This window comes from Tachysurus fulvidraco, chromosome 4, assembly GCF_022655615.1.
Source record: "Tachysurus fulvidraco isolate hzauxx_2018 chromosome 4, HZAU_PFXX_2.0, whole genome shotgun sequence".
In the NCBI taxonomy this organism is placed as follows: domain Eukaryota; kingdom Metazoa; phylum Chordata; class Actinopteri; order Siluriformes; family Bagridae; genus Tachysurus; species Tachysurus fulvidraco.
Genome location: NC_062521.1, coordinates 18,474,842 through 18,494,621, shown reverse-complemented (window position 1 = coordinate 18,494,621; position 19,780 = coordinate 18,474,842). Strand labels below are relative to the sequence as shown.

General features: G+C 40.2%; 2 protein-coding genes across 4 annotated transcripts in view; one reads left to right on the top strand and one right to left on the bottom strand.

Annotated features, from left to right (window-relative positions):
• Window positions 1–1,732: 1,732 nt before the first annotated feature.
• Window positions 1,733–9,073, top strand: LOC113661012 (dual specificity phosphatase 29-like). Its single transcript, XM_027174908.2, has 4 exons — window positions 1,733–3,701; window positions 6,442–6,671; window positions 6,876–7,099; window positions 7,434–9,073. The coding sequence occupies exons 2-4, from the start codon at window positions 6,490–6,492 to the stop codon at window positions 7,694–7,696; spliced, it is 669 nt and encodes a 222-aa protein (XP_027030709.1). The 5' UTR covers window positions 1,733–3,701; window positions 6,442–6,489; the 3' UTR covers window positions 7,697–9,073.
• Window positions 7,942–19,780, bottom strand: part of kat6b (K(lysine) acetyltransferase 6B) — a 32,044-nt gene continuing 20,205 nt past the window's right edge. For all 3 annotated transcript variants that reach the window (XM_027174903.2, XM_027174902.2, XM_027174904.2), the window contains exons 7-17: window positions 18,633–19,561; window positions 18,233–18,354; window positions 18,040–18,146; window positions 17,809–17,950; window positions 17,029–17,190; window positions 16,635–16,728; window positions 15,729–15,960; window positions 15,337–15,496; window positions 14,384–14,605; window positions 11,982–12,273; window positions 7,942–11,867 (exon numbers count right to left, since the gene is read on the bottom strand). In XM_027174903.2, coding sequence (XP_027030704.2) covers window positions 9,205–11,867; window positions 11,982–12,273; window positions 14,384–14,605; window positions 15,337–15,496; window positions 15,729–15,960; window positions 16,635–16,728; window positions 17,029–17,190; window positions 17,809–17,950; window positions 18,040–18,146; window positions 18,233–18,354; window positions 18,633–19,561 — 5,125 coding nt within the window. In that variant the 3' untranslated portion in view covers window positions 7,942–9,204. The remainder of the gene's footprint in view (window positions 11,868–11,981; window positions 12,274–14,383; window positions 14,606–15,336; window positions 15,497–15,728; window positions 15,961–16,634; window positions 16,729–17,028; window positions 17,191–17,808; window positions 17,951–18,039; window positions 18,147–18,232; window positions 18,355–18,632; window positions 19,562–19,780) is intronic.

Below are 19,780 nucleotides of genomic sequence, written 5' to 3'. Positions count from 1 at the left end.
TTGAAAAAGACAACAACAACAAGGGAGCTAATTGAAAACAATAATTATAACTACTGACTGATAGTTCAATAGACTTGACAAATTAATTTTCAGCTTTATGGAAAACTTTGGATCACAACTCACAGTTGGTGTAAAGAATGACTCAACTCCTCTGTACGCTGTGGGGGCTGCTGTGGCCGCAATACACATTCTGGAGAGCAGCTGGCTATTAATAACATCTCCTCTAGGCTGTTATCTCAGGTGCAGACTATGAATAACACCTTCCCATCTCATAGCACGTACATTATCCCCACACATTCACCACCACCAACCTCATGCTCTTACATTTTATTTTAAAAAGCGCATAAAGCATGATGATAGAACCTCAGTGCTAAACGCTATTTGTCTGTAATGATATGATTTTAGATTTATGAAAATTAAGACTGGATCTCACAACCCAAGCAGCACAGTTATATTATTTGGTGGGGAGTAAAAAAAAAAGAAAAAGAATGAAATTTCAAGGTTGAAGGCATAAGTGAACCTGACAAAACAATAAAAGGAATCCAACATGACCAATTTAATGACTCCCCTGTCAAGGTGAGTGATGGCAGTGAGTGAGGATGTGAGTGAGAAAAAAACACACACAGTGCTGATGGCTCTGAACACTCTCTCTCAAAAGATGATTCATGTGTCCTTTTCACATATCTGGGAAGCGAAAAGCAATTACCATCCCATTTGTGGCGGCCAAGCTCGCATTACAGACACTCCGTTAAAGTCTGGTACAAAAAAAAAAAAAAAATCACATTTTTTGGATTAAATTACAAACCTTGCTCTGCTGAGATTTCCTATTTTTGTCAAATTGGACTCTTTTAGTCAGTGGGCCCCAGGAAGGACAGCTGCCTGTAGGAGGGCACAGGCGGTAGTGTGAGGAGGGAATAATTGGCTAGTGGAATTGAGCCCAGGCTGAGGCGTCTCCTGTGGGACTGCAGACACACTCCCTGACCTTTTAGCAGATTTTCCATCTCCATGACTCTGATTTGATCTGTCATAAGCCAAAAACATGATCTGGCTCAATGGATTTGAAATACAAAGCCTTTTATATATATACTTTGGGTGAACAAAACATTAACACCTACAATAACACATACAGATATTGTTTTTATTGGATTTAACAGCAGAGGCAGTCAAAGGGTTTTAATCATGTGCAATTACTCATCTAAATAAATACTTTGGTAAAGGACGTTGAATGCAGATTAAAATCCTTTATTTGAGGTAAAACAGAAAACTAAACTATTCCTTTTTTAAAGTACTACAAAGGCGCAAGAAAATGTCTGCCTCAAATCACACAACGATTTTAATTACAGATGCTGAATGACTACCACTTTTAGCACATAAACCAAGGAATGCGAAAAATCAGTAGCTATGGCTAACAACACCATTACTAACAACCCAATGCTAGCTAGCATGTGCATAACTAGCCACACAGCTGAATGAAAATAGCTAGTTTTCGTCGTATACACTGCATTGATAACCAGAAAGTACACAGAGCAGATAGATTACACTGACAGTCATTCTTGCTGTAATGGGTTAAAGTTTGGCATAGTTAAGAATACGAACCAGCTCTCTTCATTGTGATGCTTTAAAAAAACATGATTATAGAGCATTTACTTTTGAAGTGTAATATGTAAAAGTCTAAATTATTAGCTGGAAAAAAACCTTAAGTAAAGATACAGATGTATAAACAAAAAACTTCTACTTTATTACTTCCCATGTATAGAAATCTGCAGAAATTGTTTGTCTAGGTCTCAGAGATGACTTTTTTCTCAAATCCTAAAAAGAAAAAATGATGGGAATTGCTATGGAATCGACAGACGCAGATCCAAATCAGTCACATAACTATCATTCTCACAATTAACTTGACAAGCAGGTAGAAGCAAAGGGAGGAAATGAATCAATGACTATGACATAGACAATATTAACATCAGGTAGGTTTATTCAGGTGGGTAAGCTCTGCAAATATAATTGTATATTGAAGAAGAGAAAGGACAATACTTGCCACACAGCCAGATCCTCTAATCATGCATGACACTGACGCTGTTCATCTACATTGATTCATTTGCAAACGCTTTCATCCAACGAGTTAACAAGTAAAGCAGTACCTAATCCACACACTGATATTACGCACCTAAAGTTTTTGTTTAAAGGCCCAAAAGTGGCTCCCTGGCAGTTCTGGGGTTTGAAGTAATAATCTCTTGGTCTTTCATGCAGAATCATTTCCACTAGTCATTATGAGCGGTAAATATTAGCATACACACTGTGTTTCATAAGAATTCACCTACCTTGAACTTTCCAGTATTTTGAAGAGTTACAACCTGGAACTGAAGTGGACTTAATTAGGATTATGTGTCATGAACCTACACAAATCTTTCTATACTGGTGATTATCGAAAAAGTCTATGTTTTATTTCTATGTTATTATATGTACAAAATAATACACAAACAAAACCAGAGAAGTTTCCAAATGTTTAAATGCTTTACACAAGTATCCACACCTGTTACTGTGAAACCCCTACATCCGTTCTGGTTCAACTAGTTGCTACAGTATTAGTAGCCACATAGTTAGTTGAATTGAGATTATTTATGTGCTCATAATCTCATTGTAAATGCCAGTGAGCTATGGGAACTGGATGGGGACTGAAATATCAATCAGAATTTGGCTATAAAAACATATATCAAACTTTAAATTTAAAGTCTGTGGTGCATCATTAAATCTGGGTTAAAAAAAGAGAACCAGTGAAGTCCATTTCAGTTTAATGTAGTAACACTAGAAAATGTGGAAGACTTCACGAGGGAAATACATATGCAAGGCAATGTAGTTATAAATGAATTTATGCAAGTTTATGCAAAACCTACAGCACCTGCTGTGTGGTCAGAGAGGTTTTTCATTAAAGAAACCAACAGAGACCTACCTGATTTGCACAGAATGCGAGACACTAAACAGCCAACGAGCTTCTGAGCACCAGTGTGGTCTCAAAACAGGTGTATTACAAGCCACAAATCTGTGCAGTACACGGCATAGCAGACTTCATGGCATAAAGAAGCCATTCCTAATGTTTAGTGCACTTTAATGCAGTCTGCCGCCTCAGTCATTTCCAAATATAGAATCTTATCATCGAGAGACTACTGATCCTCTACAAATGCTGCAGTCAGCATGAGCAAATTGTTGCTGAACTTCTGACATCTTCTACAAATCCAGTTATATTATCAACATGACATCATGCCTTAGTGACAGAAAAACTACTGAACTTTTTGAGAGCTTTTTTTTTTGCACTGGCCCCAGTTTTCCTTGGCTTAGATAGATATATATGTCAAAATAGCAACAGAGTAAAGTGATGTGTTATAAATAGTGGACTAAGTCAGTCACAGGCTCAAACAGCAGGCAAAATAAAATGCACTCTTTGTACTCTTGTGTGCTAGAACTATTTTAGCTACTGGGGCAGAGGAGCTGTGCACGTACACACACACACACAAACACTCTCTCTCACACACACACACACACACTCCCTCTCTCACACACACCATCAACCCCTCCTGCATCATGTTAAGAGCAAAGCTCGTAGATCAATGGCCTAAAAATATAATTTGTGGTCTGGAGTGTGTTATGAACAGACCAGACATGTGCAGCGTGTGCTCGGAGTAAACATCAGACAGATTGTGTTGACGGTAAGCACTTAAATATGAATGTATATTGATTTACCATTTCCGGATTAAGAGAGGATCAAGTGTGGATTCATAACAGCAGTTAGTGTCAAATGTTATTGACTGTTACCAGACTAGGAGAGTGTGTAGAAATCTGTGAACTTAAATACCTGAAGGTGCAACAAAATATGTAATTAATACAAATGTTTGACCTTTAGTAGCATGATTTCATGTCTGGGATGCAAGTTAACCTTTGTATGTTTGAAATAATTTCTTTTTTTGAATGTGTTGTGTGTCAAATGTGTTAACTCTTCTCAAGCAACACAATGTCATATCTACAAGGTTCCTCAGATGACGGTGTCTGCGTGCCGCTCTATAATGAGGAAGTGTTGAAAGTAACTGAGTATTTTCAGGGACAAATTAGCAAATAGACAAAATGTGGTAACTAGCATCCATACAAATGATTCATTAGTTTTTTAATCTTCAATGTCCTCTTCACACTGCTCAAGGTCACGTGGATCCAGTGTCTATCCTGGAAATACTGGGTGAAAGGCAGACACACATCCTGGCTCAGATGCCACTCATTTTTTCCACACATCATTCACACCTACAGTAGGGGCAGATAAACCTGTACAACATGTTTCATGGAGGTGGGATAAAACCAAAGAACCTGAAGGAAACACACTGTTTTGTTGTCAGCTATGAAGAATATTTTTGAATGTGCTTTTAAAAAAATAATAAGAATTGCATAAATACATTCTAAAGAAAAATTCTCCGAAGTCTTTAAAGAAATGTTTCTTTAAAGACTTCGGAGATAGAATGTAAACCGAGTTACCATCGAATGATAAACATCCAAATGAGCAAACTGTTTCCTGCTCTATGCTTGTGCTATTTTTAGTGGAGTAGAAGGAATGGACAACAGTTAAATGAGTGGTACAAAATATTCACTGGCTACCAATATCTTATATCGTAATTATATAATAAATGATCTGAGTAAAATGTAATAAAATTTCATAAAATGTCTGTCAGTATGAGCAGACAATGAGTCTGTGCACATGCATGTTTTCACGCTGGTCATAACATTTAACCATTGAAAGATGTACAAATAAAAATGGGTAATTGTTAGGATCTGAGTGACTTTAAAAAAACATAGTACAAAAATAATAATTGTTATGGCTAGATTACAGGGACAGAGCATCTCCAAAACAGCAGGTCTTGTTGGCCGATCCCATTATGCAGTGGTTAGTAACTAAAGGTAGTCCAAGGAAGGATGGTGATAGGATTGACTGGTTGCCCAAGCCCGAGCCCATCTGCTCTGAAACCTTGGCATTCACATAGATGTTGCTAGACATGTAGCATCTCCCTAAACATTGCTGCAGACCAGATAACACCCATTCATAGCAAGAATAATTCCTAAATGGTCCTTTCAGCAAGAAAACGCTCCCTGCCACACTGCAAAAATGGTTCAGGAACGGTCTGATGAACATGACCGAGTTGAAGGTGTTGACTTAGCTTCCAGCTTCCTCAGATCTTACTCTGATCAAGCTTCAGTGGGATGAAGTCAGATCCATGGAGGCCCAGTGCGAGAGAGAGGACTGAGCGAGGGAAAGGAGAATTAAGGTGTGAATTATGCCTGTATATCAGAAATAAACATCAAGTACATTTTACCCTTTCTAAGGCTGTGAAGAAACAAAAAAGTAATATCTCCATTTCCTAATGCCCAAATTCTCTGGGCTGGTTTCAGGTATTTTGTTTGGAGTTTGAGAAATTTGTAAAATTTTCTGAAAACGTACAAACCCTAATGATATTCTCTTGAATGTCTAAACCTGTTCAAAATGAGCAACTAGGATATGGGCATATTGTCCATTTCTTACTGCCTAATGCTAAATTTCTAACAGTTCACAAGACAGGAACCTATAGCACAAGTCAAGTGTGACAGCCTTATGGTTTAAGGCTCTTATTAATGTCAACATTAATGTCCCTAAAATCTCTGGCCACAAGACACCGCTGCATGCGTTTGTGTGTATTTCACAAGTTATTAGTTTGTTTTTATTAGCAGCACATTCATAACACTACGAAAGATGTTGAAAGTGCAGCGTTTCACATCAGTGCTGTAAATTTTACTACCACATTACTTTGAGAGCTTTACGATCATTCCTTTGTCTGTTATATAGGTTTTGAAAATATGATGCACTGGAATAGTGGTGCATAATCCTGTTAATGCACAACCTAAAGTAGGATTTAAAGAAAAATAATTAATCTAAAAGATGACCTGTAATTATAGGGCAAGATACTTTATTTACCTCAAGGGACCTTACATGTGTTATACATAAGCCCTCCAGTATTGCTTTATAAAATATTTCTGTAATTTTTATGCAATTGCTAACCCAATGTAGATACAGTACGTCACATCGTGTTAAGCTTGAAACACTGCTACTGGGGGCAGTGAAGTAGTGTTGCTGACTCCCACCAAGATTAGGTTTGTCTGTACTTCACAGGAGTTTCTTCCACCTACCTATAACATGCAGGATTGGCGGTGTTAAATTGACCTTAAATGTTAACGAGTGTATGAAAGTGTATATGCATACTGCCCTGCAACAGACTAGCGTCCCATCCATGTTGTATTCCCTCCTGACCCTCAGAGCTCCCAGGACAGGATCCGGATGCACCACAACTTCTTTGTTAGTGGAGATAAATGCTTTTTTTTTAATATAAATTCTGATATTTGAGCACCTGCTTAACATCTCTTTACTTCTTCCTATAGCCAATAATTCCAGCTTCCTGCTGATGAACACAGTGTTTTAAAAAGATAATGAAGTCTAACAGTTCAAAACCGAGCCAAATCAAAAACACACAAAAACCAGCACAGTGTGACCCAGACAGCGAGTACATCACCCCAGAGCTGTTTGAGCTGCAGAAACTCTTCTGGCAAGGAACAGGAGCAGCTTACACCCACATCAACGAGGTCTGGCCCAGAGTCTACATCGGTGATGAGTAAGCATGATGACTAAAAGAGTAGAGTTGTTTTATTATTTTCTGCTTAATGAAATTTTTAACACTTGGGATGGTTCCTAAGACTTCTTCAGTCTTATTAATCTCCATTTGACAGCATGTATAATTTGATAAATGCTCATAAACCTTAATTTTCACTAATTTACTGCTTAATAATATTAGACAAATGGTAATAATATTTCACAGAAAGACAGCACTGGAGCGCCACAACTTGGAGAACATGGGGATCACGCACATCCTCAATGCAGCTGAGGGAAAATGGAACAATGTTGCTACAGGTCCAGATTACTACCACAACATGAACATCTTTTACTATGGAGTGGAGGCAGAAGACATTCCAACTTTCAACCTAGCACAGTTTTTCTACTCAGCAGCTCAATTTATTGACCATGCACTCAGCAAACCAGACAGTGAGTAAATAGACAGAAGAGCTATGATAAATATATTTAGATAAGAGCTTCTCTCTCTCTCTTCCTTATATAAACACACACACTTCAAAAAAGACATCTTCGTGAACTGGCTAAAGGACAAAAACTGCTTTTATTACACTATAATTAGGTGATGACCTTTTGTAGTTTATCTTGGCTGTAACATGCGTTTAACTCCCTGAATGTACTAATTCACATATATTTATGCATTTACCCTAGAGCAATCTAGTTAAACTGCAAATCAGCCAAAACCTGCAGTCACTCATAAATCAAACAAATGAGCAGAAACCTCACGCTAATTCGTTTCTTGTTTCAGGTAAACTGCTTGTACACTGCGTCATGGGACGAAGTCGCTCAGCAACTTTATTTTTGGCTTACTTAATGATCTACAAGAATATGACTGTTGTTGATGCAATTGAGCTTGTAAGGAAGCACCGATGCATTTTACCCAACAGAGGATTTCTAAAGCAACTCCGACACCTGGATGTTCAGCTACAAGAGCAAAGGCACAAGAAACAAACTGAAAATCCAGACAACATAGCCCGAGACACACATCTAGATTCATCATGTGGCACATAATCTTGTGCCAAATGGATTTAAGCACAGAGCTTAGTAACAGGCTATTTTTTGCCAGTCACATACCTCAGGGTTTTTTTTTTTTTTTTTTTGCCTAATTACATATTTAGAATCAAAAAGCTCATTTAAAAAAGTTTGAATCCAATTGTGTCTCCTCCGACTGTTCCGTATTTGGAAAAAGTCTGAAATGATGCAAGCATGAAGTAACAGCACACAGGAAACAAACAGTCCAGAGTTGGGCTCAAGTCTGTCAGTGGCTCATAATTTATTTTCTGCTAAAATGTACAGCATTTAAGTGACTGACTAAAAAGGTAACTCATAAATACAGGACTGTTGCTCCATTAATTAGTATAGTCAGGATATCCCTCTCACATCAAACTGCCATTCTGTACAGGTACAAAGGCTACAAAATAAGCTATACAAACAGACACAAATACAATTTCTCTTTATACATGCCATCTGTTTTGTCTATTAACAAGGCTACTGTTCTACATTTCAGTAAAATATAAATCAGATGTTTTATAAAGATAAAAAAAATTTACATGTGGAATGAAAATGCATGTTTAAAGGCATTTCATAAAAGACCAACTTTGGGAGTAAATTGACAATTTTCTGAACTGCCCTGTGAAAGTTTTTTCCTCTTCCTTTTTTTTTTGCATTCCCTTCCATTGATTTAGAATTCTACATGTACAAATACTGACGTTTACTTCTCTATTTTGTCTGAAATTGCTTTAGTTTGTATAAAAACAAAGCTGCCTCAGGTAAAGAAACTTGTTAAAAAGTAACAAATTATACACAATTAGCAATAGAACCTTTGAAGCTGAACACCCAAAAAACATGACAATGTTTTAAAATCTTTTCAGTATTAGAAACAACAAAAATAGAATTTTCATTTTTCCTTCCATAAGAGGGAAACCTAACCAAGGCCATACATTTAATATAAAATTGCTTGCTTTTAAGCACAACACTGTACAGTACTACTTTGATGCACTGTCACTAACAAAGACATTATAGCATGCTAAGTTTCACCTTACACTTAAAAAAATATATAAAAGTAGACTTACAATAATTTAAATTATATGAAGGCATGAGTACAGACTTGGAAACATAACCTTGCGATTGTTAAACAGGTACATTGAAAAAAGCTTACAATGCAGGCACATTTAAAAGGTTCCATGAAGCAAGTCCAAAACAAAATAAAGGAAGGGGGGGAAATATCAATGCAGTTATAAACTGCAATGCGGTTGAAAGAAATTTATATTTAAAATGTTACATTAAATTTTGATGATATAAGGCTTCCCATTAAATAGGGAAAAAGCTAAAGATTAGCCATTAAACACAACTTTTTTGCATTCTTACCAAGTGCTGGTTTTTAAGAAAGGAAAAAAAAACAAACATAAAAGCGAACAATAATATTTGAAGAAGAAAAAAAAAAATAATACAAAAACTACCTCAAGTCATCAAGCTGACTTTCATTTCCTGACACATTGCAGGAGAGGGGTCATTAGCGATTATCGTCTCATATAAGGCCCGTTTAAGGGTTGTTTGGACATGCCAGTGTTCACGTAATTGTGGTGACCTGCTGGACTGTACATCATATTGCCATGAGGAGGAGCCTGCATGGGCTGCTGTGGGTAAGGCTGAGTACCCATCATGCCCATCTGCATAGAGTACTGTGGAGATTGGTTCATATACGTTGTGCTGCCATGGTAACTCCCATTCATCATGGGCTGGGTCACTCTGTACGTGTTCATTGCGTTAAGAGGCGCCATATTTACGTTCATTGAGTTTACATTGTAACCAGGAGCGGGCATGAGGTTCACACCCATGTTCATGCGAGGTGCCATGGCTAGTGTCCTGCTTGGAGCCTGCATGGTAACAGCCTGTGGACTCCTGCCGTACATCTGCTGCTGGTGGTGAGGGGTCAGTGGTGCAGATTTAGAGCGGATGGACACCGGATGATGATGGTGATTCTTGGGTGCAATTTGTGTCTGCAGTCTTTGGGAGGGGGCCAAGTTCATGTTTGGTGTGCCCATGTTGCGCTGCACCATCATAGGTGGAGGGGTCATGTTAGGGGGTGGAGTCATGGTGGCCTGCGTCTGAGGGCCTCCGCCTGTGACTGTGTGCGGAGGCTGAGACAGAGGCATCAGCGCGGGGTTGTGAGGGCCAAGCTGTGAGGACAATGAACCGTTGTTGTTGGTATAAGATGTGATGGGATGAGATGCAGAGTGGCTAAAAGGCAGAGGATGGTCCATGAGAGTATTGGTAAGCTGCTGGAGCTTAGCCAGGCTGAAAGTAGCCGAGGGCTGTGCATAGTGCCCACCCCCATACTCACCCTGGCCCATTCTCTCATACAGTCCTAGATTGGTGGAGGGATTGTTTGACTCAGGTAGGTCAGGGAGTTGCATGGGTGGAGGAAAGCTGCCAGGCATAGAGCAGTGAGACAGGGGCTGCTGGTGGTGCTGATGCTGATGGTGTTGGTGTGGGTGGTGATGGTGATGGTGGTTGTGGTGGTGGCCATGACTGTGCATGTGTCCATGCCCATGTCCATGTCCAGGACCATGTCCATGTCCATGTCCAGGCTGCCTCTCTGGTACACAGCCTTGTGGAGATTTGACGCTGCAGCCCTGTGGGGAGCTCATGCTGTTCTGCTGTAGCATACTGCAGGCGCCAGTATTGTTCACTACAGGGCCAGCCATCTGCTGGGACACAGCGCAGCTGCTCTGTCCATGGCTGCCACTGGAGGAAAGGTTGCCATAGGAACAGCTGCTCTGGGAAGAGGCACCAGTGCTGGCTCCTGTACCACAAATGCTGCCACCTAGTGTGGAGTCATAGCTACTGGGATTCTCATAATTCTCAGTCGTGCTTTCAATGCTTCCAAGGTCACTAAAGCCACTGTCCACTACCTGCTGTGAGTGGTCAGACACAGAAGGGACATCCATCATTGGACTCGTTTCCATATTATTATGAAGGGAGTGCACAGAGATCGTGCCTTGGTCTGGGCTAATCTGAGTGTAGCTGTTCTCTAGAATAGACACAGCTGGGCTATTGACAGATCGCACCGATTGGCTTGGGTGCGAGTGAACAGAGGACATTGGACTGCTGTGGTCTGACTGCTGGCAGTCATCTATTGGAGTCATTTGGGGACTCTGGTCCACATGCACATACCTCTGCAGGCTGCGGCAGGCCTCCTGGGTCTCTACACAGTCTTGGAAATGCCGCTCATGCTCAGTCTCCTGCGTTAGGGACTGAACTGCTTGGGCAGTTTCCATGTCAATCTCTGGACAAATACTGTGGTCCTCTTTTATTGCAGGTGTCAAAGGACCAGCATCTTTTTGGTCAACATTTTGACTGTGCTCCTCGTCTTCCTCTTCCTCCTCATCTGATTCAGAGTCAGGCTGATGGTCAGAGTCTACAGGGTTCTCCTGTGTGTCCATGCTAACTAATCCATTGTCTGAAATCAGCTCTCCAGAAGACTGCACAGGAGGATCCTGTTCCTTCTCTTCACTGCAAGAGTTTGGCTTGGGATCAGTGTTATCTGGAGGCTCTTTCTCCAGTACTGGTGTAGGATCCTCCTTCCTTACCTCACTAGAATCCACATGGCCATCATCTTCATCATCTGCATCATGATCCTCCACATGAGAAGGTTCTAGTTCATCCTCCTCCTCTTCCTCCTCTTCCTGCTCACCATGGGCCTGGGGCTCACTGCATTTATGCTCCTCATTTGGCTCCTGGCTTCTTTCTTGTTCTGTACTTTCAGGGGACTGTTCATCACAGTTCATAGAACCCGACATACTTTCCTGGTTCACTGCATCACAGGGAGAAACAGCCACAGAATCCGGTTTATCTGTAGGCTCGTCGTCCTTCTGTTCTTCACTGGGTTCCTGTGACTCGGTGATCAGGGTGTCGGAGTGCAGCTCGGGCTTTACATACTCTGATTCGTTTGGAAAAACAGACTCGGAGCATTCAGGAACAGAGACAGGACTGTCCACCTGCTCTTCCTCTGGTTCCTGCTCCATACTGACCATGGGTGTCTCAGGTGGTGTGTAGAGGTTGAGCTTAAATCCCATTTTTCTCTCTTTCTTTAGCCTCCATTTAGGAGGCCCTCGCTTCACTCCTTTAGGCCAGCCTTTTTTCCGCTTAAGAGGCCGAGGATTGTCCTTTTTCACAGCATCTGGGTAGACAAGATAAGGTTGTAAGGGTGAGTCAGAGTATGGCCCATGTAATCAAGAAAGCATTATTTATAGTATAATCATTTCAATCAAACCTAAAAATGCACAACAATTACCTTCAACTTGCTCTTCTTCCTGTTGATTTGAATGATTGTCATTTTGTCTTTCCTTCTTCCTTGGTCTACCAGGTCTACGCACAACTGTTCTTACACTGCTCTCTTCCTCCTCCTCTTCCTCACTTCCTTCCCTCCTGACAGAATGGCTTAGCTGTGGCCTCGGGCTCTCCACATCAGAGTTTTCAAATGGCTCATCCAGCACCTCTGTTCTCTCAGATATTGTTTCTGTGGTGACGCTACTGTTGATGCGCACTCTCCTCCTGCCTCTTCTTCTCCGCAGAGGGCCTGCTCTCTGTTTAAAAATAAATAAATAAATCCAGTATCAGGGCCTTGTTTATTTTTCAGACTTTACATCAATATCTCAGCTGTGGACAGTAGGGCATATTGCTGTTTAACCGGAATTTATTAATAAAATTATGAATAATTATTACTGAAATGTCTTCAGTGACCACTAACCTGCTGAGGAAATAAATAAATAAATAAAAATTTACCAAAAAAAAACCCCCCAAACAGCAAAACTCAGTGTTCAAACGGAGTTCATACTTAGTCAATAAAAGCTTTACTCTCGCTGTCAATGGCTGACAAGCATTTTGTACAGCTTTCAACAACCACAAAAATGAAGTGCAGCCCTTGGCTGAAAGAGAAGGAAGTAAAGTAAAAACCCAAGTAAAATGTAAGTTGCAGACAAATTTAGTCACTGCTCAGCAGGAGCGTGGGCACACACTGTTAAGAGTTCAAGTTTAAAAACAGTCATTCCTAATCCACACAAACGTTAGCATGGTAGGAAAGTTTTAAAAGCCTAGAAAAATTGGAAATTCTTTACACTCTATTTGCCTTGAATGAATCTTGCATTATTGCAAAGACATTGCACATTAACCTGTAGAGAAGTTAAATATATCTTTATAAAGGAAACCCCTTAACATAGCTTGCAGCCAGACTACATGGCAAATGGGCCAAATATATTTAACAGCACACATGTAGTTAAGCTTTTTGCATTTTGATAACATTTCAGACAGACCTGCATTTCAAGCTTATCAATCATTTAGACTATTAGATAAATCTTGACGTGCCTTAAATGGCATATTAACATTCAATGGAATAATTACAGTTTAGTTAACTATGTTTCTTGATGACTGCCAAAGTCAAACAAAGCTCCTTCCAGATCCAACATCAAGACCATCTTTGCAAAATTCAAAATGAGCCTCAGGCAATTTTTTTTTTGCAGGAATCAGTGTTAATTCAACCATTCTTGATGAGAAATACGATAAATGGCATAGATTTAATATTATATTGCCACAAATAAACTACAGCTATGACAAAACATACTCAGATCCATTTACTGTGTATAGTAATTACCATAATGATAAGCAGTCATGAGAAGACTGAGTGGCTAAAACCTACACTGAAAAAGCAACCAACAAATAAAGAAAATCAACCATCAGTGTGCTTGGCAGTGCAAAATTCACTTGGTCTAGCTTTTGGATGCTGATGATTATACAATGCCAGTCACAGTACACATATAATGTGGCCAACTGCCATGAGCGATCAAAATCACAAGACACATTTAACACTGTTCACACCTGCAGTAAGTCACTGAAACAACACATCTGAATGGAAACTACTGGAAAATTGTTAAATATTTTAAAATAAATGTTAAATATGAAAAACAGCCATGAAAATTATGAAGAGATAAAGCTCAACAGACATAACAGCTCACAAGAGGCACAGAGTTTTTTCCCCCCACATTTTGACCCTAGTGCACTCAAAACCAAAAAATAGAGGTTTGGATGAGGAGGATGAAGTTAAGGATGATACTAAACATAGGGAAATGTAACCACATTCTGAATGGCATGCCTCATGATCCAAATGCAAAGTTCCATCATTCAGACCACAGTATCTGAGCCACAAGCCATTCAATTGGACAGCTATGCCAGCATAAAACCTCAAATGAGAGCAAGCAGGACCTAGCTGACCACAAGTCCCTCACAACCTATTCTTTACTGGACTTGGCTGACTCTTAGGAGACATTCTGGGGTTTGCTAATCCTACTGCAAATATCTCAACATTTCATAAAAAGCAGCGTTTTGTTTTAATGAGGACACGTTTACTTGATTCACACGCACACACACTGATAAAATTTCATATTGTCTAAACACAACTGAACGGAAAACTAGACTGACACTTGAACAAAAATAAATGACAGCAATATTTCCTAAATAAACAGACGACATGAATACTTCTCATTCCAAGAGAATCTATTCAAAGGAAATATTTATGCCCAAGCATATGAGGCATTGGTGCCTAGTCAATGCTGCAGCTGGTGTACACCATAAAAAGCAGAGACTACTGAAGTGCATAAGCTGGAAGACATTAACAGGGATTCCCCATTGTTGAAAGCTTACCTTTCGCTTGAGCCCTGGTGTAGACTGTGATCGGACTGAAATATTGTCATCACTGCTGCTATCCTCGCTGACGTCCAAGTCCTTTTCAATTGTGGTAGCAAGCATTTGCTCTGGGTTCCGTCTGGTGTAGCTGTTACTCTTGGTAAGAGGAGGTATCCTACTGCTCATCATTCGTGCTCGCTTCTCAGTGGATGATTCACCGCATATTGCAAGATTTGCTTTCTGGTGTTCATAAGAAGTACAAATAGGGATGTACATTAGCCAGTTGGTTCTAATTGTAGTCATACAGAATAATGAAGCTTTTTTGCAGTAAAGAGTATACCACCTTCTGATAAGTCAGTGATTTAATTGATTTAAGTGATTATTTTTGAACTAACTCTGAAAAAAAATTACTTTCATAGAACAGTGATGTTAATGTAGCGCTCTATCCGAGTCAGTCAGCAAACTGCATAGCAGTCATCTGTGAACTCTCCAAACGCTAGTGGAAACTTATAATGCAGAGCAGCATGAGTGACCAACAGCTATCAGCAAATTTCTAATCATGACATGACAAAGCTATATAACAATGTGTAGCTGTACCACTATAATGGATTTAAGGCAAGGTTAGTGAACCATCAAAGAATAAAAAGTCAAAAGTCCACAGACCACACAGTTATAGCTGACCACCCTGGAAACAGGCAACAGCTTGCGGTTTGGCTCATGGACCAAAATATGTCCCTGTCCAAGTTTGGCTTGTTATAACAGGTAAATTTTATACCCTGGTTCAGCATGGGGTGTTTAAATAAAACTGTGTTAAGCCAAGCCAGAAAAAACATAGTCCAAACCACCAAAGTATCAGTTCTTTGTGGAAAAACTACATTGCTAGCAGTTAATGTGACACCACCAATAACAACTGTGTTTAAAATAATAATAGAGATATTCATAAAAAAAAATGCAATGAAGCTGATCTGTACCTCTGCTCCTTTTCTATGGTGGCTCTCTGAAGGTTTTCGGTAGACTGATCTAGCAGGAGTCCAGACGAGACGGTCAGGATCAACCTCGTAAATACGTGGTTTCTCTCTAAGCCTTGACATGTGCTTTTGAATCGTCTGATGCTTTCGAATGATCACAAATCTATAAAAAAAAAGAGTACAAGAAAAGAAAAGAAAAGAAAAAGAGCGTGAGAAACCATGACCAGAGAGAAAATTCTATACAATCAAAACACATGGGCAAGTACAGCTATAATAAGCAGAGGCTCCAGATAATCTGAGTAACTTGTGTGTTGTTAAAATGACTTGGTCTATAGATTAGAAAAAAGCCTGTCAAAAACTATGTATAACTAAGACAGAAAGGGAGGCAAACCTACCTGCCATCCTGCACATCAATCATGTTGAGCTGCTGGAGTGTGGTGGCAATGTCATGTGGACACATGCCTGTGGCTTTGCTCATTCCCTTGATGCTCACACTCTTATCCGGGTGATTGTGCAGGTACTCCAGTATGACACTTTTCCAATACGCCAAGTAGGACAGACGACCCAGATCTGATAGAGGCTTCTCCGGGGACCCGGCCTGGCCTTCCCTCCTGGAGAGTAAGTAACCTGGCAAAGAAATAGGGCGAAAGATTTTGAAAAAAGTGAAATGTCAGGAAATCTGAAGTCAATATTAGTTTGACACTATAAACAAGACATGTGGCTTCTTCTGTGGAAACATCTCTCATAGGCATACAGAGACCTCTGTATATTTCCCCAAAATCTGTTATATACAAGTTTAAAAGGCACTGATGCATGCTGTGAGGCGCTGGACACAATGCTCGCCTGCAGAGAGCTCCCCTGAATCAGGCTGTGGTGACTAAACAAAGAGAGATGAGCCTGATTAAAGAGCTGCTTTAGCCATGATTAGACATAGAGAGCTGCCCTCATGTGGTACTCCTTCATTAGCAGCCATCAACTTCATTAATGCAGCCACCTGGGAGGAGCTCTCAGAAAAGAAGCATGGAGCGCTCACACCTCGGTTTCATCCTTTATCCACCATGGAACAATTGTAAAGGGACATGGCACGGAACAGATTAATAACAAATAACCACTTACTGAAATTTACAGCTTGCAAATCTAAAAGAGCAACAACCCAAAGCATTAATCAAATGTTTGACGGGAAATGGTGATTATCATTTTTTACATATTCAAATACAGCCTTTGTGCACAGAGCAGCTATGATAGTTCATGGTAACTCTTGAGAGACACAATTTCCCAAAAAAAACTGAAACAAAACTTACTGAAATCAATGAGAAACCTCCCAAATCCTTGCCTTTGGTACTGGGGCATGATCATTATGCAGGAGACATTGTACTTCTGCTGGCAAAGCTTTTCCTGAGGGAGAAAGAAATAGATAGTGTATGTCAGTGCACTGCCAACGCAGGCAATTCACTGCACCTGCCGCTGTCCTCGACCAAACCAAACTAAACATGCAGAGAGAAAGCCTCTGTTTTCAAATTCAGAAAAACATGGATGTACTGGTCAGGGCACAGCCTGGTATAAAAAATAAATAAACAAAAATACAAAAACAAAACCTCAGCAAGGCTTCGGGTGTCACCAGTACTGCAATCTTTGTCAATAACCACAGCAAGATTTTCATAAATAGCAAAAAAAAAAACAAATATTTTCTAGTACCTTTGAGAAGTATCCGATAAGATGGCAACCTTTTTCATCGTTTTGTGTTAAAACATAGAAAAGGAAAGGCTCCACATCGTAGTATAGCGTTTTGTGGTCAAGAAAAAGCTTTGCAAGCAGACAGAGGTTTTGGCAGAAAATTTTGCTTACATTTCCATCAACCTAAAGAGAAAGAAAAAGAAAATAAAGTTCAATGAATGACACTTTTACAGGTTGCAGCACAATCCAATAATGCAAAGTAATCCATCGAGTTTAAATAAGCAAATAGCCATCATATTTTGGGATCCAAAATACTGTGTTGTAGTCATCAAATCTGCTTTATTAAAAGATTTACATTTTGTTTAGAACTTTTGCTGCCAAATTTCTCACACTGGGTTAATATACTGTACATCAAAAGAAAAACAGCAGAATTAAAAGGCTTTTATTGCTTAGATGCTTCAGAGATTTTACATTCCCAACATCTGGAAAACAAGACAGCAAATATTCCAATGTAATTTATGGTGATTACAGACGACGCAAGCATCTAGATTTCAGTCCATATTTAAAAAGCCTTCTAAGTGCTTAAAATGCGCCTGGTTGATTAACAGAAAATGTTAACCAAAATTAGTTAATGCATGCGGACAAAGTTGCCATCCAGGCTCTTGAAAAATGGGGCTGTCTGAAGATCAATGCCCTTCATTTATGAATATGACACTATGCAGCACAGCTAATGAAGATTTGATTAAATTAAGATGCATAATCTTAGGAGACTGAATAGAACACTGCAGATGCTCAACTGACCTCAAACACTGAAAGGTTATCTTTTCTGTAGATCTCATTAGCTGGCGGGTGAAACCAGCCACACTTCTTTGAATGTCTTTGCAGAATGTCCGGGCTTTTCATGTACTTCAGACAGAACTCGCAGAGATAGAGCTTTTGTAATCTGAGGAAGAGATGAAAACTATATTTAGGTATTTCAGATTCCTCGCTGTTGGAATGTTGTTTATTTAATAGACAGAAGAGAATAATTACCTTGAGAATTCTGGAGGATACGGTGAAGAGTACCATGTCTGTATTTCATATTTTCCTAACTCTATGAGTGACGGTCCATGATCGCCACCGCTTACAAGCACGGTCCTCTGTGATTGAATTAAGACGATAATTAAATATGTGCTTATGACATGTTAACAAGTATCTGTTTTGAACACAGTTTTCCTCTCTTCACCTTTGAGGAGAGCTCCTGGGTACGCTTGAACATCTTAATGTCCTCTTCGTTTACTTGCTCGCTGGACGAAGGCAACCTTGTTTCCTGAACTTCTCTTTTTAGGCATCTCAATGAATTTAAGACTAATAGTTTCATAAGGTAGCAAGAAAATAATTATTAAAAATAAATACCAGCATGATGTTTTGTAAAGCATGAGATTTAGAACATGATGTTTTGTAAAGCAGGTGAAGCAGACATGCAACATATGAACCTCTTAGTGACCGAATAGTGTGTACTTTAACTGGTTAACTGGTTTTAAAAACTAAAAAAAGGCACGATATCCATCAAAAGAATATCTACAATGGGTTGTTGAATTTAAAAGAGTGCAATAAAAGGTGGTTAGTCAAGACCACCTACTCACCATGATTTTGGTCAGACCATGTGCTATGGTTTCTTCCGTGTGTCAGGCTGTTCCTCCCTGGTGTGGGGCTGCCCTTCTGCGGGGATGCCTTAAACCTAAACCTCCCTAACAGCCTGTGCTTCTTCAGGAAGGGGGCTCGCTTAAAATGAAGTGCCGTCTTAAAAGGCCTTCCTCGCTTAGGTGGCCAGCCAGAGTCTGAGCAGGATACTGATGTTAGTTTGCTACTGAACCCTTCGATGGGCTTATTACCATGGAGTTGCAAAGGCGTTGTGGGTGAGGAAGAAGCGTCCCGGGTGCATTGGCCTCGTTTAGGTGGTGCATAGCTGGGCAGTCCCTTCTGCCGGGACTGTCCCTGAGTAGCGTAGATGTGAGACAGTCCATCAAATAGTCCCTTCAGCTGACTGCTGCTTGCAAGACTGCTGAGTGATGGGCCACTCGACTGGGATGAGGAGCTCTGAGGAGAATCAGACTGACTGGGATTCAGTGATGTTGGGCTGTGTCCTGATAAAGAGCAGGGGGTTGTGAGAGCATTACATAGGGCAGTTATCCTTTGGCTGGTGCCCGTCACTGCTGAGATGGAACGAGGGTCGCACAGGCGTTTCCGGTAAGTCCGTTTCTTAGGCCTATGTGGTTCAGAAGACGTGGATGCGTCAGCACGCATGCGTCGGCCCAGTGGAGAGGGCGTGAAAAATCTCGAGAGGCCATCGATGAGACTTTTGGTTTTCTTGTTGTATGGAGGCAGTGTGGGCGAGGAAGTGAGAGAAGCTGGGGTCGATGCAAGGGGAATGCCGAGGCTCAAGTGGCCCTGCATGTCTGTGCAGTATGAGAAGGTGCTGGACGTGGGTGAAGTGCAGGCTGAACTCTTAGAACCCCAACTATGTTCCTCTCTCTCACACAGCTCAAGGGTTCGTGCAGCACTACTGTCAGGCCTGCAAGAGATAAAACAGAGTAAAAACAATGCCAAAGTACATAGCAAGTACAGCAAATAAATGATGCCTAAAAACAGACACACACACACATTCCCTCAACACCACTATGAAAACCAAAGCTCTACATAGTACTACTGCTAAAAACTGAGTGCTTTAAGTACAACTGTTAGCATACCCTCTGAGGCTCAGTGCTCATACCACTGTTAAAAATAGAACAGA

Coding starts and splice junctions, on each gene's coding strand:
- LOC113661012 (XM_027174908.2), top strand. CDS start 6,490: ATGAAGTCTAACAGTTCAAAACCGAGCCAAATCAAAAACACACAAAAA. Junction 6,672..6,875: donor AGAGTCTACATCGGTGATGA/GTAAGCATGATG, acceptor AATATTTCACAG/AAAGACAGCACTGGAGCGCC. Junction 7,100..7,433: donor TGCACTCAGCAAACCAGACA/GTGAGTAAATAG, acceptor TTCTTGTTTCAG/GTAAACTGCTTGTACACTGC.